Source organism: Dipodomys spectabilis, unplaced genomic scaffold, assembly GCF_019054845.1.
Source record: "Dipodomys spectabilis isolate Male_0828 unplaced genomic scaffold, ASM1905484v1 ptg000043l, whole genome shotgun sequence".
NCBI classification, from domain to species: Eukaryota; Metazoa; Chordata; class Mammalia; order Rodentia; family Heteromyidae; genus Dipodomys; species Dipodomys spectabilis.
Window position 1 is genome coordinate 20,544,271 of NW_024870720.1, and position 19,503 is coordinate 20,563,773.

Genomic DNA, 19,503 nt, shown 5'->3' on the forward strand with positions numbered 1-19,503 from the left:
GATTGAAGAAAAATTGAACATATGAGTTAAATGACCAGATCTTGGAAATGGTGGATTATAGATAGATGATATATATATATATATATATATATATATATATATATATATAGGCAGATATGTAAATACAGACATGCATACATTAATTGATGCATAGGTAGATGCATAGATTTATAGATACTTATGGATAGAGTTAGATATAGTTTTCCTCTTTCTAAAAATCTGTGTATCATAAATATTTACATATACAACTGGTACTTTATAGATATTATAGGTACTATGACCCCACTCGGACTTGGAAACTCATTTTATAAAATGTAAATCATTTAAGTTTTACAAGAGTTTTAGGTGGAAGTTTCTAAAGTAATCTTATAAATTCTCTTAACAGTTTTTAATGATTTCTATAGTTATTAACTATATAATACTTTAAGGCATTATTACTTCATATTAATAGTCTTATAAAATTTAATTTTATAAAATTTTATAAAATAAAGTTGCCACTTTTGTGTCTCTGTTTCTCTTTTTAATCTAAACACTTTTATTTCTTGCATCAGACACATAAACAAAAAATGTTATGGTCTATGGGTGGTCAAGGAAATATCCTAGTCACTTTCAAAGAAAGGTTTGGGTAGATTCCAAACCATCAAAGGTAATAATCAAATCAAACCATGGCCTTCTCTCCTTGGCCTCCAGCTAGCCCCACTCATCTGCTTTTCTTTTTCCTCTTTCTGTCTTGATTTTTTAAAGTTTTGAAATATCTCCATATGTTAACTTCTTTCTTTGTATTATTATCTTTAGTTGTAAAAAGAAGTTGCCATTCAATAAAGTAGTTTATGAATACTATTGTTTCTCGCTTTTCAGACTTTGCTCAATTCATTTAGAATATACATATATGAATACATGAATACATATGATATTGTTATTAACATTTTCTATGTAGCTCCTAAGAGTATACTTTGAAGATTAATGTTAACAAAATAGATCTTCATATTTTTAAATTATTGTCTGGTATAGCTTTATATAGTCATAAATTATTTTATTTTCTTTCATGAAAAAGCATGAATAGAAAATTTTAAACATTTATGTCTATTATTTCTGGGGATTTTTTTATTTCCTTTTTGTACTATACCAATACAGTTGTACAAAGGGGTTTCAATTCATTATGTGAGTTTATGATACAATTCCATTTTTAGCTCTCCCATGTCTTTCTTATGAAGGATGTGTGAGTGAGAGAGAGAGTTTATACACATACACATATTTTTAACATCTTTGAAATGTAGACAATTTGACTGTTGTAGAATATATGGAAAAAATCATCATGTCTTTGTAGAAAGGGAAACTATGGGAAAGTAGGCAATAATTTAGTATTCAATGTATTGGGAGGAAAATTTCCAAAAATTGCCAAAGAAAGTCAAAATGATTTTTTAAAGCGGAGATTTAATTTAGGGAAAAAATTTTCACAGGGATTAACAGTTGGTGAATATTCATTTTGTACCCCTCAATAATTAGTATTCACTTAGTTCATTGGTGAGTATTCAATTTCCTTTCACTTAGTTTAGGAGTTGCTAAGCTAGGTGCAAAGAAAAATTTGTACTTACCTTTGAGAATTAAGATACAGTTAAGAATTTCCTTTACACACTCATGAAAGTCTAACTTAGAAACTCACAGAGGAAATGAACAATAGAACACACCTTCGAATTAACCACTCCAATGGGTAATTATAGTAAGGAAAACCTTGAGAGGATTCCTCAGGAGAAGCTTTCTGAAGACATGAATTTTAAAACAGGTTTGGAAGGAAAGGATGAATTAGCAGGAAAAATTAGGAAGTGCATTCAGGTGTAGATGATTTTTCATAACTATTTCTTGCCTCAGTGATTTGATCTTACAGGAAAAAAATAATTATCAAAGAGACCAATAAAAGTATTTATGTAAGGTACTCTTTTTTTGTTCTGCTTCAAAATAATAGTTGAAATCTGGAGAAACAGCTGCCAACATTGCAAGAGAGCTGGCTGAACAGACAAGAAATCATTTGAATGCTGGAGACATCACCTACTCAGTTCGGGCTATGGACCAGCTGGTTGGCCTCCTTGATGTCCAACTTAGGAACTTGACTCCAGGTGGCAAGGACAGTGCAGCTCGAAGCTTGAACAAGGTAAGGACTTCAGGGGAGTTATCCTCAAAGTTTAGTGAGGTTGGCCAGCCTGTCCTACTTCATTTTGCTTCCTTGTGTAGAACCTCATGATTCTAATGAGAACCAATACTCAACAGTAGCTGGCCTAACTATTTCATTATAATAATAGCACTCTTTGACTTTTAATCTAAGGTAACTGTGTATGGAAATGTCTTATTAAGTTTGCACTTGCACTTCTACTTTCCATGGTAGCTACTCTATTTTTTATGCTGAATTGTGGCAAGTGGAGTGTGCATGAATGCAATTTAGTTTCTTTTCCCTTCAAATGTTTATAGTGAAATGATTGACAATAAACTAAGTTTCTAATCAACAAGTAGACTCTTGGAAAATGTTAGCATGAGAATATTCGTATTCATTACAGAATTTTAAAATGAGGTTTTTGTAACCTAATATTAATTAAATAAATTCAAGTATCTAAATTATTTTACTGTTAAAAACTTTTAGTAACTACATTTATTTTGTTTTTTGATTACTCAGACTTTACATTAAAATTTAAAGTGTTTAAATATATTTTATCAAATAAGTAACAATAATTTGACCTTTGAATTTTAGGAATAATATACTTTATGAATTTTGTTTCCATTTCCATATATTTATGTAAATATATATTTTTACATATGTTTTTTATGTAATTTACTCTTAACAAAATATCACATAGCCAGTGGCTCACGCCTGTAATCCTAGCTACTCAGGAGGCTGAGATCTGAGGATTGCAGTTCCAAGCCAGCCCGGGCAGGAAAAGCGGTGAGACTCTTATCTCCAATAAACTACTAGAAAACTGGTAGTGGTGCTGTGGCTCAAGTGGTAGAGCACTCTCCTTGAGCTGAAGAGTACAAGGACACCACCCAAGCCCAGAGTTCAAGCCCCATGACTCACAAAAAAAAAAAAAAAAAAAAGAAAGAAAGAAAAAAGAAAAAACCATCACATGGTAAATTAACCTTCATGGTAAAATTTTTTAAAAAATTCAGAATGACTATTACTATGCTCAATTTACAACTTTTCCTGATTGGCATTTGTATAGTAGAGATTTTCAATAAGTAACACTGAAGTTTTGAGCCTTGACTATTATCATCATCTTTCTGATTTAAAAAAAAAAATTGTCAATGAAATTCTCATGTTCCTCTTCCCTGAATTTACTGAGAGGACTTTGAGACTGAAAGATAATTTTTGCAGACTTATTTTTAGTTTTTCTGTATCTTATTGGAGTAAGAATCTCACTCAAGACAGAAAATATTTCAAAAGTAATGACTGTTCAACCTGGAAAAGCCAGATATTTTATCTGACAGATTAAGTTTTTTATGCAATTTTTACCTTCAGAAAAAAAGAGCACAATTTTACTCTTTATTAGATTTGAATTATTAAAGCATCTTTTTATGCTGCTCATAAGGGATTTTTAAAATTTTTAATTTATCTCATTTTTTCAGTGCTTCTTGATAGAATCCCAAGGAAGGCCACGATGGACTAATCTTCAGCTGCCTAGATAATCTGGGCCTGCTGTGATTTTAATGTGTTATTACATGGGCTGGATGTTATTAATGAATTTTGCTGCCAGCTATTGTTATCAAAAAGAAGTAGGAGCAGCGATTTCTATTAATCGTACACATCGCTAACATGATTTGTTATATCCATACTTTGTATCTTTATTTAAAAATGGTGTTGATGTCTATGAATATCAGGTAAAGCTGGCAATTAATGTCACTTTCTAACTGGCTACAGCTAATCAGCTTGCCTACTCTAAATATCAAATAACTACATAATGGGCAAATTTCCATTTCTGAAGCTTTTTAATGCTCTCTTTTGTTTCCCATTTGGCTCCTTTCAGTTGTCTATATAATGGTTTGTCATACATTAATTTGCATGTTGGGGTTCGGAGGTGGGAGGGCAAAGGTTATTCTAGTGCTTGCTGGCTTTCCCCTCATTTCCTGTGGTTCAGTCTTCCCCTGAGGCAGTTATAACCCATCAGATTTGCAAAGTCAACTGCGTACAAATCAATTGCATTCCACATTGAAATTCTGGAGTAGTTAGAGTCCTGAGAAACAGTGATTGGAGTCAGTGATCCAAATGACAGCACTGGCAATTTACTTGCATTCATTCTTCCCTTAATTCTTTAGAGGAGTAACTGCTGCATGCTCCTTGCAGAAAACATGAATTAGAGTTGGGGCAGTATTAGCTACACAAAGCATCAGAGTTACTGCTTCTTACAATTGGATGATTATCTATTTTAGCAATGAAGGCTATTGAATCAGGAACAAAAAAGCTGTAGGGAAGAAGAGGAAATCCCACAATCAAATTTATAAAATTTGGGTCACTTATTTAAGTAGGATGAATAAACTGTTATAGATTATTCATTTTAGCACCAGAAACAAAAATGTTTGGGACCGAATATGAGCTGCTGTCAACTTTTTGTCAAGAAAAAAGCATCATTCTGTATGCATACAAACAACAACAACAAAACAGGCTTCTTATTCCCCAAAGTTGTTAAATCTATTATTTTAGTTTGTCAAAATAGTCAAAAGGAATTCTTCAAGAAATAAAAGAAGTGACAAGTCAGGATATGAATCACATTTCTTTTTTTTTAATGAATTTATCTCTTATTTGTTGCTTTGAATCAAAAAGTCATAATAAATGGACATTTCTACTTTTCTGGTACAAAGAATTTTTGTATGTATAAATGGACCCATATAATGTGGTGCATATTAACCATCTTATTGTCTCAAAGCCTCAAATTACCTGTTGTGAAAAAAATTCCAAACTTTTGGCATAATTTGCTTACATTCTTATGTCTTTACTTGTGATCCATTAATTAATAACTAACCTGATGTGAAATGGTATTATTTCAAGTGGATGAAGTGGATTGACTTTTACTAATTTCTACTACATGATTCAAAGTTTCTTCCAATCCTTAACAGCTTTCTGCCATCTAGTTTTCCCTTGAGTTGTTCTCAAAGGTTATTGGCTACCATATTTCAAGACACTGATTGCATTTTGCTGTGGCTTAGCTTTCATTTTCTTTGAGAAAGTAGTGAATGAAAATGAAGGTGTTTTGTGTAGATGCGTTCTTTTATTTTTCTTGTTTTCTTCTGTCACTAACTTGTTTTTTCTATTCTGTGTTTAATCTGCTGTCTTAATGGATTCAGCTTCAGAAAAGAGAGCGCTCTTGCAGAGCCTATGTCCAGGTACTTTCTGCGTTTTTATAAATGTGTTAAGTGGTTGGATTGTCTGTGCTCCATTTGAACTAATGGAATTTCAGGGAGGGTTTGAAGGGTGGGAATGGAAAGAATTAAGAGAGGGTATATGCTTAAAAGAAATATGGCAATGCCAGATTATCTTAAATGTAGATTAAGCAAGTGGTGTAACTTGAGGAGGAAAAATTTTGATGATCCATAAGAGGTGAGTTGGGTCCAATATATAAATCTCTCATTTTATCACAGAATTTAGTATCTGATTATTTCATATATATACTGGGAGTCAGGCCATTCAGAAATAACACTCATTCAAAGTCAGACAGGGCAAGAAATAGTCCAGGATTCTTGATGTATAGTATCATACTTCTAGTCTAAAATGGAACTGTTTATTGGCTTAAAGCATGTGGTGATTATCTTACTCTCCTTGAAAAAGTGATTATCCCAAAGAAAAGTATCTTTTGTCAAATTGACATTTTTGTTCCCCCTAAGCAGTAAACATTCCTCGGTTTAATGTGAGGGAACAATCCCAAAAGTGAGCTCTCTGTTTCTCTGGAGAATTAGTATGTGTGTGCGTGCGTGTGCGTGTGTGTGTGTGTGTGTGTGTGTGTGTGTGTGTGTGATTTCTTTTAGTTTTGGAGGTTTGTGTGTGTGTGTGTGTGTGTGTGTGTGTGTGTGTGTGTGTTGTATTTGTGATTGTTTTCTTTGGTTTTACAAACAAAAATTAAAGGGAAAGAGGCTATTACTGTCTGACTCTAAAGTTTCTGCAGCATATACATACTATCACATATTTGATAGATGCGATGTATAGATATGTCCACAAGAACCAAGTTAGTGATTGTAAGGTTGGCAGTATAAAAACTATACATTAGTCAGGTGCTGGTGGCTCAGGCCTGTAATCCTAGCTACTCAGAAGGCTGAGATCTGAGGAGACGGGTTCAAAGCCAGCTAGGGCAGGAAAATCTGTGAGACCCTTAGCTCCAATTAACCTCTAGAAAACTAGAAAATTGTGAAGATCACAGCACAGTAAATGTTTTCATGAATAAACATACCTCTCTATTACATACAGTCATTTGCTGAGGGCTGACAAACTTTTCCTTCCATCTGCCCCAATGTAAAATGCCTTACATGAAATCCTTCATTAAAAAATACATTAATATAATATATATAATTTATGTATATAATATATATATATATATATATATTAGTGAATGATATAAGCCCAGTCTCTGCTCTGGGATTTTACTGTCTAAAGGACAATCTGGATGAATATGTTAGTGCATCAGAATCCTCAAAGAGTTAAAACCAAGAGTAGGAAGGTCCATCTTTCCTGTTACATTCTCATTCTGAAAATACTCTATAGGCCAGTTATTTTATAGATAGTCAAATTTGTCTGGCATGTGTTGATTCTGTAAGGAGTAAAGATACTTTTCCCCTCATTCACCGTGAATCTCATAGCAGAGACTGTTGTCACAAAAGACAGATTAAAAACAGAAAAGCACACATAGTTGTTTACTAGAAATTTTGTGTGAAACACTGACATTTGGACTGAAAACATGGAAAAAAACAAGGAAATGAGTATTTTGATGAAGATCAGAGCAGTCAGGAAGGAGCACATTTGGGCTGAGATGTCATAAAATGGTAATAAACTGGGGAAATTAAGCAAGGAGTATTTGCTTCTATTCCTGTTGCCATCTTTTTTGGCTTCTTTCTTTTCATATAGGTAGGCTCTTGTAAACTGAAAATACTGTGGTCTGCTTCAGAGTTTACTATATTTGTTTCAAGGGAAAAAGAGAAAAAAAAAGGTCAGAGTAACCTTTCTTCCTTTTCTATTTTCTTAAAGGGCATCATGTTACATTTTGGCACAGAGCAAGCCTGGCCCTGATCAATTCTGGCTACACTACTTTTACCCTCAGTTTTGATTAATTTTGTTTTTAAATCTGAACAATTAAGCATACACACACACACACACACACACACACACACACACACACACACAAGAGAGAAAGAAAGAGAGAGAGAGAGAAATAAAAAATTGTCTTGTGAATTTTATTCTGAACTTGAAGCCATTAGGATGAGGAAAACAAAGATGTTTTTAAAAAATAAATATTGTGAGAAAGATTCAGAAGATTTGCTTTTAATTTACATTTTACTTTATAAAACAATGAGTGTTTATATATAAGAAAGTATTGTCTAAAGATTTGAAAGAAATTACTTTTCAAGGCATGCAAACATCCTTATACAAACTATGCTCAGTGTAAGTAATAGAGAAATTATTCTCCAAGAGAGAGCTGGAGACCATTTTGGATTGTTTTCTATTGCAATCTTTGCTATCCTTTTAATGGGACCTTTGGGATAATTAGCCTTTTGGTATTTAAGTCTATGAAATGCATGGTCATTCAGACATGAATCTCTGATGGAAAATTAATAGCACAGTTTGTTCAATGGTTGATTTCCTGGTGTTATAACTGAATGCCTGTGAATAAATGTTTCAACTATTGACCAAATATCTGATAAGACTGAATAGAGACAGAACATTGGTGAAGCAAACTACTCTACTGGATAATGCCCAGCACCATTTCTCATCATTTTTATGTAGATTGCTGGCCCATGAAATTTCAGACATATATACTATAAGCCTTAATTTATTTGAGTCATAAAGACGAATTTTTCTTGTTTCCTATTGTTCCTGAACAGTTAGAACTATCCATGAAATTGGAGTAAGAAACCATGTAAGGTCTTTAGGCCTTAAGCTTGACCTAAGATGATTATTAGTCATCAGGAGTTTCTTGAAGAAAGGGCCTTTTCAAAACATAAGCAATGATTCTTTCGGGGTTGACTTTGGTTATCCATTAATTAGAGGGCTAATCTATTTTATGAATTATTTAGATCCATCATTTACATTTTCTTTCTTCCTATCTTTGGTTTATTTTGCCTACAAGTAACAGCAGACAAAGTCTGAACTGACTGTGGAATCAGTTATAACTGACCTGTAGGTACTCTTAATATGAGTTTTTAAAAAATTACATAAATCTCGTAGAAGCGATTATATGTATAACCTAAGATTTGTAACAAATAGAAAAGGAGTCCAGAATAATTTTTGTTATCTGTAATTATACTATAGGAAAATTTTTACTCTGACTACAGTAAGATAAAAATTGAAATGTCATAATAAAACATTATTACCATGCCTTGTACATAACATTTTTGTTTCAAAAGAGAGTTTTAACTTTTATGTGGAGAGCAAGATTGTGCTTACAAAAACATATTAAATAAGCTACTATGGTATAATATTACACAGAAGGATCTTAGGGATAAGGAAGAGTTGAACGATACCTAATGGTATGACAAGGTTACCTGATTAAAACTAATGGCACAGACACTCAGACACTGCTTTACTGACATATATCAACATCATGATTAAGAAAAAAAAATGGTTTTCATTAAAAATATAATTACTAAGCAGAATTGTGTGGTTATCATTGTAGGTTTTCGTTTGTTTGTTTGAGACAGGATATCCTTGTGTAGCCTAGACTGGTCTCCAACTTGAGATCCTTCTGGCTCGGATTTTTGAGTGCTAGGATTATAAGTGTGCTCCACCAGGCACAGCAATTAGTATACATTCATAAGTTAGTATAAACTTAATAGTGATAATCTATGGTATAATCATTTAAGTTTTAACTTACAGACTTGAAAATGATGTCTAGAGAGGGTGTAATGACTTTCATAAGACTGCACAATCAAAACTGAAGAGATCTTAAACTTGAAATGGGGTCATCCTGATTTGAGAAACTTAGGCTTCTAAGCCCTCAGATACTACAATAGCAGATATGGCCCATTATTTGGTAGGAAGAAAGAGAATGTATAATTTGGCTTAATATTTATTGATTTTTTACTGTATTTCAGAAATAGAACAGGGTAAAACATTTGCTTTTTTTTTCGTTCTGATGATCAAGTATAGCTGTTTGATAATTATTTTGCATTTACATCAAGGTCATATATAAATATGATTTGCTTGAAGTCTTTTTATGTTCAAAGGAAACATTGACTAAAAGTTATTATCTTAGCTAGGCATTGGTGGCTCTTACTTGTAGTTCTAGCTACTCAGGAAATTGAGATATGAGGATCACAGTTCCAAGCTAGAAATGCCAGGAAAGTCTGTGAGCACTTTGTTTTCAATTAGCCACTAAAATGTCAGATGTGGAGCTTGGATCTGATGGAGTGCTAGCCTTGAGTAAAAAAGCTCAAGGATAGCACCCAGGTCCTGAATTCAAGCCCAAGCCCAACACACACACACACACACACACACACACACAACTTTATTATTATCTTAATAGAAGAACAAGCAATTTGAAATGGAGTACCTATCCAAAGGGCGGAAGTATGAAATTGTTTTGCGAAGTGGCTTTACCTTATTTCAGATCCACCAATAATATATAAGGGCTCCATTTTCTCCACATCTTCACCAATACCTGCTATTATTACGCCTTTTTCTTTGCACCCATGATGGTATATGTGAAATATAGATTTGCACTCTCTGTTGATGGGTTGCAGGTAGGGGAAGGTTTTGAAGTTTAGTCCATGAACTAGTAAACAAGCTACTATGGTAAAATATTACACAAAGGGATCTTAGGGATAAAGAAGAGTTGAATGGTATGGCAAGGTTATCTGATTAAAACTAATGGCACAGACACTGCTTTACTGACATATATCAACATCATAATTAAGAAGAACAATTTTTTTATTAAAAATAGAATTACTAAGCAGAATTGTGTGGTTATCATTGTGAAGAGCATAGATTTTTGTTTGTTTCTCTCTTTCTTTATCTCTGTTTTTTTCTCTCTCTCTCTCTCTTTCTCTCTCCACCCTTCCCTCCATCTTTCTTTCATCTTAAAATAGAATTGTTCTAATTATTGTTAAGCTTACAATATATTCCTAGAAAACTCTCATATCAATTTGGAGGTCTAATTTGCTTGTTTCATATGAACTATATAGATCCAGTGGATGACTCTGTTTTGGTTTTGATTTGGTTTCTATAATACTTGAAGTTGAACCCAGGGACTTCCAGTTGGCAAGCATGAAGTTCTACCACTGGGCCACACTCCCAGTCCAAGTATCTGTGGTTTTAATGAGAACCTAGGAGAATAGTATAACCTCAATGTTCTTAAGAACAACTGCCTTCATGTTCAATATCTGTAGTCAGTAATTTGTCCTTGTATTTTTTTTGGCATTTGAACTTCAAAATACTACCCTTTAAATATTAGTGTTTGTTATCATTGCTCTCTTCTTTAGAAAGATCTATTAATTATTATTAGTGTTCTTCTTTACTCAGTTCTAAAGCAGGAACATTTATATATTTGATCAATGGAGATGTATTATTATATTTTAATATTATTATAATTATATAATATGTATGCAATATATACATTTTGTTCTCTAAATCTTAGGGGTTGCATGTTATGTCTAGAGATAATACAATATAGAAAATATAAGTATATCTCAGTATTAATGTAAAGTCTTTGACTCATTAGATTGGAAGTTGCTATTGCCTGCATAACTAGGCTTCCTTCCTTCCTTCCTTCCTTCCTTCCTTCATTCCTTCCTTCCTCCTTCTTTCCTCCTTCCTTTCTTCCTTTCCTTCCTTCCTATTTCTCCCACCTTCTTCTTTTCTCTTTTTCGTTCTTCTCCTGCTCATCTCTTTCTTTCTTCCTTTCCCTTTTTTATTTCATGTTGAATTACAGTTGATCTAAGTGTTTAAGCTTATGAAATATCACTAGCAAGCCCTCTTATTTCAGTTGAAAAAATAATTTACCTATTTTATTTATTTGATTTTGGTAATCTAATAGAAATGTCCATCATACATATCAGCAATACAAACCAGTCTCTATCTTAGACTATAAAAACCTCACCTTGTAGTCAACAAACAAAAATAATCAGGAATTGCTAACTGAGCACATGTATGTAATAATAGGATCAACATGGATGCTATAACAGTACATGTAACAGGCAAAAGTCCCTTCTCACTCTTCTAGGGTGAAGTTCTAGGATATGAAAATGACAATATGTTACCTATTGTGTGAATGTAGAGTGGCAGATAATGATAAATGCTAATGAGAAAATGAAACAGGAAGTAATATTTGAGTGAACTCTGAAGGAGATGAAGAGATCAACTCTGCAGATTTGCAAGAAAAATAGGCAGCAGGGAACAGGCAGTTACTGACATGTAAATGTGCCTCTTGGAGATAGAGGAGCATCTTGCAAGTGAAGGAAAATGAAAGCAAGCAGAGTAGTAGGGAATGAGTGTTGGCTTGTTTTTTGTTTTAGTGTGACAAGGGCACATACTCTGAAGAACCTTTATAAGAATTGCAGCTTTTAGGATGAGACACCCAGGAAACCACCACCAGTTTCTGAGCATGACATGGGCTGATGACTTTTAAAAGTAGAATATATCTTAGGAAATTAATTCCTGAAGCTAGGTGACCACTAGAGTAATGTGATTCACTTGGATTCATCTATTTATGCTGTATGTTAAGATAACAATTCATATTAGGGAAATATTAAATAAAAAGAAAACAAAAGAATTGGTTATTGGGCCAGGAAGGTGGCTCAGCGGTACAGTGCTTGCCTCACATGTATTAAACAGAAAAAGCCAGAAGTGGCGCTGTGGCTCAAGTAGTAGAGCATTTTTTAGCCTTGAGCTGAAGAGCTCAGGGACAGCTCCCAAGCCTAGAATTAAAGCCCCATGATCAACCAAAAAAAAAAAAAAGGATTGGTTAGTGATTGTATATGATGTGTCAGAAGAAGAGAAGGGTTGAAGTGACAGAGAAACTGAAAGGAAGGTGTCTTTTTATGTAGTTGATCTGCCATGACCAGTTGGATGAAGAAGAAAAAACTCTTTACTATAAGGCATATTACATCTGACATTCTTATTGGGTATGAGATATAGATAATAAATATACTTTTAAATATATGAGCGTGTAATTCATCTGTGAGGTCTGTCTAGCAATTACCATTTGCTAGTGTTAATTATACAGTGGCATTGAGGGCCACTGAACTGTATACTAGATGGATTTATTAGAGAAATGAAGATAGAAACAGAAGAAAACAAAAACAACTCAGAGCTGAGTCCTAGACACTGTAATCCTGGGAGACCAGGAGAGGAGAGAAGCCAGCAGTTGACCAAAGAATCCTGAAGGAGAGAGAGGCACAACTTTGTGTCCTGGAGTCACAAGTTTTTACTTGTTGGAGGAGGAAATGATTCTGAGTCTACTCAATCTACTTAGAAATGCTGATTCTAAAATGTCAACCTCTGATTAATGTAAACATTTCCAAAGCTCAACTACCATACATAATATTGAACATTTTGGCTGATTGTTTCTCTCTCTCTCTCTCTCTCTCTCTCTCTCTCTCTCTCTCTCTCTCTCTCTCTCTCTCTCTCTCTCTCTCTCTCTCTCTCTCTGTTACTAATGCAGAATTTGCTATGAACCGGAGCTACTACTTGCACCTTTGACAAATTGCAAATTGAATTATGCCAGTTTTACTGTGTTCCTTTGGTGCCCAAAACAGGAAAGATTCTGAGCTCCATTTATACTGCTAGGAAGAAATTAATGAGTATTTTCAAGTTCCTTGTTTGGCCACTTAATTGGCTGTGTGACAAAGAGCTCTCTGGTGCATGTCAAACAACTTTTCGTAGTCCTCTAATGATTTGTGCTTTGCTTGACTTGTGATACTATTCTGTGTGGCCTGTCAGGCTGGATATCCTTGTTAAAGTGGCTAGAATAAATTGGCTAGCAGTGTGCATACAATGTAGTATATTAACTAGAGCAACAGGGAGTACTTTTAGCAGTTCTTTCAAGAGATTTCCATGTTTGCCCATAAGCATCAAAGCCAACTCCAACTTTCATTTAATATAATTAAAAGGACATCTGAAAGTAGTTTGAATCACAGCAGGTTCTTGGGGTTTGGTAACCCTTTGTTAAAGTCCTGTGAACTTAATATATTTCACAGCTTGATAAATCTGCACTTGATTTGTGTCAGTAAGAGAGAAAACATAAATCTGCACTCTGCATGTTTCTGTTACCCTAAACCTATTGTTAAAAACCAATAAGATCAAAGAAAGTAAGTTCCATCTATGAAACCAGAGTCATTTTATTTAGATAAAGAGTAGTTGTTGTTACTCTTCCCTCCCATAAGTTTGTACTCATAAAAGGTGCTACAATGCAATCATTGTATCAAAGACAGTAAAATCCCGTGTGATGAAAGCAAAAGATATCTCACAGGTATGATTTAAGGCCAAATCATGATGCTACAAGACCTCCAGTGGACAATGACAGGTTTTGATGACAGAAATCCTGCTTTGACGTGGAAAGGATGGTATTCTGGGGATCTCTGACAATTCCTCTGGTGATGTCAGAGGTCAGGCCAAGATGACTGTTTAAGAAAAAGGATTTCTACCTTTTCCATTTGGTACATTCCCTGTAAGTTGGCAAACATTCAGCTGCCCTTTATATACATAGTTTGCGAATGCTTCAGAAACTAATTCTACTAATGGTGAGGAAAAAATACTATTCCATTTCTAAGTAAAATGTTTTCATCCAAAACAAAAACATTTCTCCCTTCCCTCCACCAACCTGTATTCTCGTAGTTCATTTAATTTCCAGATCAAAGCCCAAACCATTACTTAATTGCCAAACTATTTGTTAAGTCTGTTCTAAGCATCATTGCTTCCTGAACAAGCATTCACCTTTGAAAAAATAAGAAATACATAAAATACAACTAGATATTATTTCTGGCAAATGCAAGGGAGTACACATCAATTTACTCTGCTATTTCTTTAATAGCTTTATGATCACAGAACTAACCAAAAGGAAAAGGATATTAAAACCATCATTGCAGACTTAAAATCTGACTTTCTGAAACTATCATTAGCTTTTTGGGTACAGGTCAGAAAAGAAATGGAAGTTTTAAATGTAATTTGGGATAAAGTAGTTGCCTGATGGCTTGAAACCAACTAAATGATACTTGAGGACTACTTTCAAGAGAGTTATAATTTTTACATTTTCTCTTCCCTAAAGTATTCATTTGGTACAAACACGAATAGCGAGAACTTATCTGTTTTATCTTGAAAAAAAAATCTCTTATTCTCACTCACTGGAAAATTGCAAGAGAGAGGTATTTCAGGATTGGCTTGAAAACTCCATGATTCACTGGAGTCAAGGCTCCTGTGGTCTTTGCTCCATAAGACACATGGTCTTCTGTCTTCCAAATGAGAAGATGGCTACTTAAGGTTCCAATCATGCTATCATGCCAATCTCAAACAAGAAAAAGGAAAAGGGCCAGTAGCCAAATAATATGGACCCAATACTTTTTTTAGAGGTCCCACTCAGCAACTTTTGTTCTTAAACAGCATAATCCTCCATTAGTAGCTTGGTGGCTTAGCAGTGATTCTGTGTCCAAGACAAGAATATTTGGTAAGTGGTATTTCAGATTCAATTGAATGTTTTTTATCATATTTAATAAAGAATGCTAAATGCTGCATCCAATTCTGACTTAATAACTTGTCATAGATGTGTTGAGGTAGAGTTACTGTGGAATCCTAAATGAAGATTATCATGTCCTTTTGATTGTTTATTAGTCATAGTTGAAGTGCATTTTTTCTTTATAAGTACTTTGAATAAGTGATGTAGGCACGCAAATTTAAATGAAGAAGACAGAATAATAAATACCTCTGCCTTACCCAGAACCTTCTTATAGTCTAGGAAGGACCATCAGGTGGATGGTTTACCAGTTGCTTTACACATTTCAAAGTTCTTCCATTAATCCAGCCTCACTACAGCAGAGTCATGTTTTAAAAAAGAACATCTGGTCATGACTTGACCCTCTCACAGGCTGCCTGCCTATTCATCCCTTTAGCCATTTCAGAAAAAAAAAATCCTTTTTCTGCACTACAGTGTTCAAGTGTCTCATTTGTGTTGCTAATTGCTCACACCTTTAACAGGCCCAACTTGCAGCCTTGAATGACACCTGTTCTTACATACAGCCTAAGCACTTTCAGTTCAGGTCTCTGGGCTTTTGTATCCCCAATGCCTTTCAGTTGAACTCATGGAAGATTTACTTCCCATTGTCCTACCTGCATCTCAGCAACTTTGTCTTATCTGTCAACGCCTACTTCATATGTCAATTACTCTCAAGAAGTACTCTCTTTCCCACTTAAGTCTGATGAATGCCCTCTTATGTGAACTCCTGGAACACTCTCAGCTTTTTTCTATGGCAGCAATTATCAAGCTATATTTTAATATCTCCCCACTTTTCTGTCACTGACTGCCTGGAAAGAACAGTGCTACTTTATTTCTATATCCTCGGCACCTTCAGAATTGTACTTAGCATACATTATGTGATATCTAAATATTTACTGTTTAATTGAAGCCATATTTTCAATTGACTTCTGATATGTCCAAGGTAGCAGAAATCTCTTAACACTTATGGACATTCGCTATTATGTAAACCTTGTTCTCTCATTAACTCTCGTTTGTTTTTCAAGGACTTCATTTATTTCCTTTAGGTATTAGAATTAAGTTTGTTTAATTATTCAGTCTCAAATTCACCTCGTTGTGAATTAGTCCTTCACCGCAATAGCACTTGTCAAAGTCATTAATGACTTCATGCTGCTAAACAGATTGAAAATGACCAGTCTTACCTGGCCAGCCAGAAGCATGTAACATAGTTGATTACTCTTCTTCATTGATCTACTCACATAGACAATAAGCTAGGCTTTTGTCCCATCAAATGCTTGTTTGTGCTCTCCCTTTCTGGTTCTCAAAATCATTAATGTTGGAGTGCCTCTAGCACAATACATAATATTCTTCTCTCACTAAGGCATTCATGTGGTGATCCATTGATTTAAATGTAAAACACTCATTACTCATTGTATAATAGGCACTTTAGTCCTTCCATGTCCATAACTGAATTTTTGGCCTTCATTTGGAAACCTTTTTGAAATACAGCTCGATAACTATGGCTCAGTCGCACCTCAACTGCTCTGCCATCTCACTGCAGATATAAGCCATTTATTTATTTGCTGGTCCTGGTGCTTGAACTCAGGGCCTGAACGCTGTCCCTGAGGTTCTTTTGCTTAAGGCTAGCATTCTACCTTGCACATGCTGAGGATATGCTCTACTAGTGAGATATCCCCCCCATCTCTAATATTAAAACAGATGGAAATATTTCTTTGACTTCTGTGATATCATACCTTGAACCACAGCACCACTTCTGTTGTTGTTGTTTTTCTGAGGAGTTTATTGGAGATAAAAGTTTCATGGACTTTTCTGCCCAGGCTGGCTTCAAACCACAAGCTTCAGATTTCAGTCTCCTGAGTAGCTAGGGTTACAAGTATGAGGCACCAGCACCTGGCAAGTCATTACATTTTGAAGACATGCTTTCCTGGTTTGACTGTAACTTGCTCATTCTGGTTTACTTCAGATAGTTACACGGTTGGACTCCTTCAACTCTGTTTTGTTTTAAATCATTGTCTTTTCAGTGGAGCCTACCTGAACCATCCTGTTTAAATCAAAAGCCAGAACCAAAGGAGGAGGCAACAATGCTTGATAAGAAATGTACGCATTATCTTGCCCATGTAATTGTAACCCCTCTGTACAGTATTTTCACAATAAAAATTTTTAAAAAACATTAACTTTAAAAAAATCAAAAGCCACCCTCTACTCAAACTGCACTCTCGATTCCCCCCATCCAGACCTATTTTCTTTTTACTTTGACCGCAACTTCATATCTTCTTCTAACATTATATATTTTATTTGATTCCATTGCCAGAACATTCAGTTCTAGCATATTTCTCTTCTACATTGAGATGTAGATCAAGTATCTAGAGTAACGTTGCTTTATATTAAATGCTCAGGAATATTTAATATTTGTCAAATGAATAAATCTGCTTTGCAATAATGATATATGAACCATATGATCTCTCCAGAGCAATCTCTCTGTGGTATAATAATAATAATCATTATTATTATTTTGGTTTATTACTCTTCCACCATTTATGGAATTAGAGAGTTGGGAAAGGAAACTAGAATCATCTTTACAAGTTCAAGGAAAAGGGGTTTTTGCATACTTTCGTGATATAATTATATTTTAGTTTTGGAGATTGAATCCAGGGCCTCATACGTGCTGAGGACATCCTTTACCAGAGAGATACCTCTTCCCATCTCCAATATTAAAATTGGCAGAAACCTTTCTTTGACTTCCAATTAGTACCTTTCTCAATGTCATTATTGACTATTCTTCCCTCTTTTGTCTCTCTATTGCTAGTTGTTTGCTGCCACCATTTATTCTCCGCCTACTCAGTGTTGTGGGTAATGTAGATACACTAGTTTCTTAAATAAATCAACTTCGATTCACATTGCCTAAACTCTCTTTCAAAAACAGATTCCTTGTGCAGGCTGCTGTGGGTTTGTTTTTATAAATGCTTAGATGTCATTAGATGCTTTGTGTTCTAGATAGGCAAATCTGAGTTTATTATATTCTCAACACACACACACACACACACACACACACAAATTTTCCTCTTTATTCTCATTTCCAGGACATGCCTCCTCATTACTCACCAAATTCTGTTCATTGCAGTTCCTGTTTTTCCTCACCACTGACTTTAAGTAATCAACAAATCATTTCAACTATCTTTGGAATCTGCTTTAAGTCATCACAGGGGTCAAAGTTCATGGCTTTGAACTCTGACTCTATCTCATATCAGTTAATTAGTTTTTAATAAGTTAGTTCTCTGAGTATGTTTGCTTTGGATCAGGCAATTTAATGAGTCCTTGTGAAAATTCAGGTAATTTAATATGATGCATTTACATCAGACTCCAGACTATATTCAACTACTCAACAAATATTAACTATTATAATGCACATGATTCCAGATTCCAACACATTAAACTTTTTCAGTGGCTTCTTGTTGCCTAGAAGAATATTTGCAAAACCTTAGAGAATGTGCAAGACTTTTTGGAATCAAGCTTTTGCTCACCAATGTTGTCACCAAATCTAAGCACTCCTTCCAAGTGCTGATTTTCTTTTTTCTTTATATGTATTTTTATTATAAAGATACTGTACAAAGAAATTACAGTTACATGAGTAAGGTAATGAGTACATTTTCTATCCAGCATTGTTACCCCCTCCTTTGTTTTTCCATTACCATCCCTCCCCTCCCCAATCCCTCCACAAAGTTGTAACGTTCGTTTTCATCATAGTGTCTTGTACATCTCATTGTTACAATGGGTCAACCTGAATCCTTGTTTCAGTGCTTATTTTCTTTTACCTTTATACCTTTAAAGACATTTTGCACATCTTTCCTCTTTAATTAATGTTGTATTTCATCTTGGAATTTGCCTCTTTTATCAAGCCATTCTAATGCCAACCTTGAAAGTTATTTCCATTATCATAATGCTTTGTCATATTGGATTTTAATTACTTGTTTAATTGTCTAGCCTCACTGTACATAGCAAGACATGTAGAGCAGGAACAACATCATTCTTATTGCATCACATTTTGACTGCCACATTGGAGGGACTCAATATTGCATCATCAAGAATGTTGGGTGGCATCCCTAGTTTTCCTTAATTGTGTAATACAGATTTGTTTTTTAAAAGTGTTAAGTCATTTTATTCTAAACAAAACTACATTTTTAAAAAGCAATACATCAAAATACAGCTTGCAATTAAAAAGCAATTTTTACTCAACAACAGATCTCTTAAAGAGTCAGACTTTTCTACAAGATTTTAATTTCATCTTGTTTTGTTAAAGGTCCATATTACTATATTATGGCCAGTTGTGCTTTACAATCTAATTTTAATGAAGACTTGAAAATGCCAATACCTCACTGTAATAAAAGTGAGTTCAGAGATTAGTAATTTTTATTGGCTTTATAATATTAAATGACAGTTGTTATAAAACAAATCTTAGGTTTATTGATCAGATGTGTAAATATCAGTCACTCAACTGGACTTCTAATTTTAAAAAACCTTCAATTTATCAACTGTTTTGAAGACTTTTTGAACATTTGACCTTTAACATTTTGATTTGAATCAATATCTAAATCCAGATTGGAGTAAAATGTGCCCTATT

At 34.2% G+C, this 19,503-nt stretch overlaps 1 protein-coding gene across 1 annotated transcript in view; it reads left to right on the plus strand.

Moving 5' to 3' along the window:
- Adgrl3 (adhesion G protein-coupled receptor L3) overlaps positions 1 to 19,503 on the plus strand; it is a 703,150-nt gene that overhangs the window by 565,412 nt on the left and 118,235 nt on the right. Inside the window, exons 12-13 of the mRNA XM_042678231.1 lie at positions 1,964 to 2,149; positions 5,326 to 5,364. Of these exons, the coding sequence (XP_042534165.1) occupies positions 1,964 to 2,149; positions 5,326 to 5,364 (225 nt within the window). The remainder of the gene's footprint in view (positions 1 to 1,963; positions 2,150 to 5,325; positions 5,365 to 19,503) is intronic.